This window comes from Trichinella spiralis (assembly GCF_000181795.1).
Source record: "Trichinella spiralis strain ISS 195 chromosome Unknown Scfld5156, whole genome shotgun sequence".
NCBI lineage: Eukaryota > Metazoa > Nematoda > Enoplea > Trichinellida > Trichinellidae > Trichinella > Trichinella spiralis.
This window is the reverse complement of record NW_003532095.1, coordinates 1-896: the sequence shown is the minus strand read 5'-3', so window position 1 is coordinate 896 and position 896 is coordinate 1. Positions and strand designations below refer to the sequence as shown.

At 42.9% G+C, this 896-nt stretch overlaps 1 protein-coding gene across 1 annotated transcript; it reads left to right on the top strand.

The window, feature by feature from the left end:
• The first annotated feature begins 243 nt into the window (after positions 1-243).
• Positions 244-647, top strand: Tsp_14795 (conserved hypothetical protein). The gene is made up of 2 exons (XM_003366931.1): positions 244-429; positions 465-647. The coding sequence occupies exons 1-2, from the start codon at positions 244-246 to the stop codon at positions 645-647; spliced, it is 369 nt and encodes a 122-aa protein (XP_003366979.1).
• Positions 648-896: the final 249 nt, after the last annotated feature.

Below are 896 nucleotides of genomic sequence, written 5' to 3'. Positions count from 1 at the left end.
AAATGGCCCCATCAATTCGGCTTCCTTTCTTCTGCTAATCGGCTGCAGTTGCCCTGCTTTCTGGTAATATTCGGGAAGGTATGGTTCTTAACATTATACAAACAGAAAGCTTCTGAGCTGCGCATATCTTTTTAGTGCATCATCGCCCGGTTTGGGGATGGGAAGTGTGCGACAGATACTTTATGAGGGTTTTATGATCAGAGTTCTATACGTAGTGACTAGATCCTATTGCACTTGGTGGACATGCGGGCACCACGTGGAGCGTCCTATCGGTTCTTTCCTTATTTTCTTTATCGTTGGTATTCTCCAAAGACACCGTTCAAAATTTCATTTCCAGATCAAGAAGATTTTCAATCGTTCACGTTCTGGAATGCTCGTGATGATCTCAAAATAGTTTTCCACCCGCATGTCTGGAAGTGCGTGGCTTATGTATTTGTGGATCAAAAATGATGCTACCTCTTTAGTCCAATGTGAATCTGGAGTATAGGATCACTGGAGCAACCAGAATGACCTCTTCCGCCGGATACGGATGCTGTTTCAACGATGGCGCAGCTGGTTGTGCCTCATTGCTGGCTTCAACCATTAGACTGCTTCCGCCGCTCATACTATGCTCCTTCTTCACTGTTTTAGCAACTCATCGGTCTTGAGCAACTTCGATTAAGAATTTGATTTCTGCTTTTCTTTGATTTTGATTGAAGGCGAATGTTGGTGCGCATCACATTCGCCTTGAAAGAAAGTGACGTGAAAAGAAATTAAACATGCGCCACAACAAAGGAAAAACAGTCGTCACTATACAACCAATTTCCTTTTCTTCAAGACATAAACACGCTTAGCGACTTTATTATTGCTTTACCGGCAATCAATCGCGTCATCCCTTCTTCTTTTGAAACTAATAC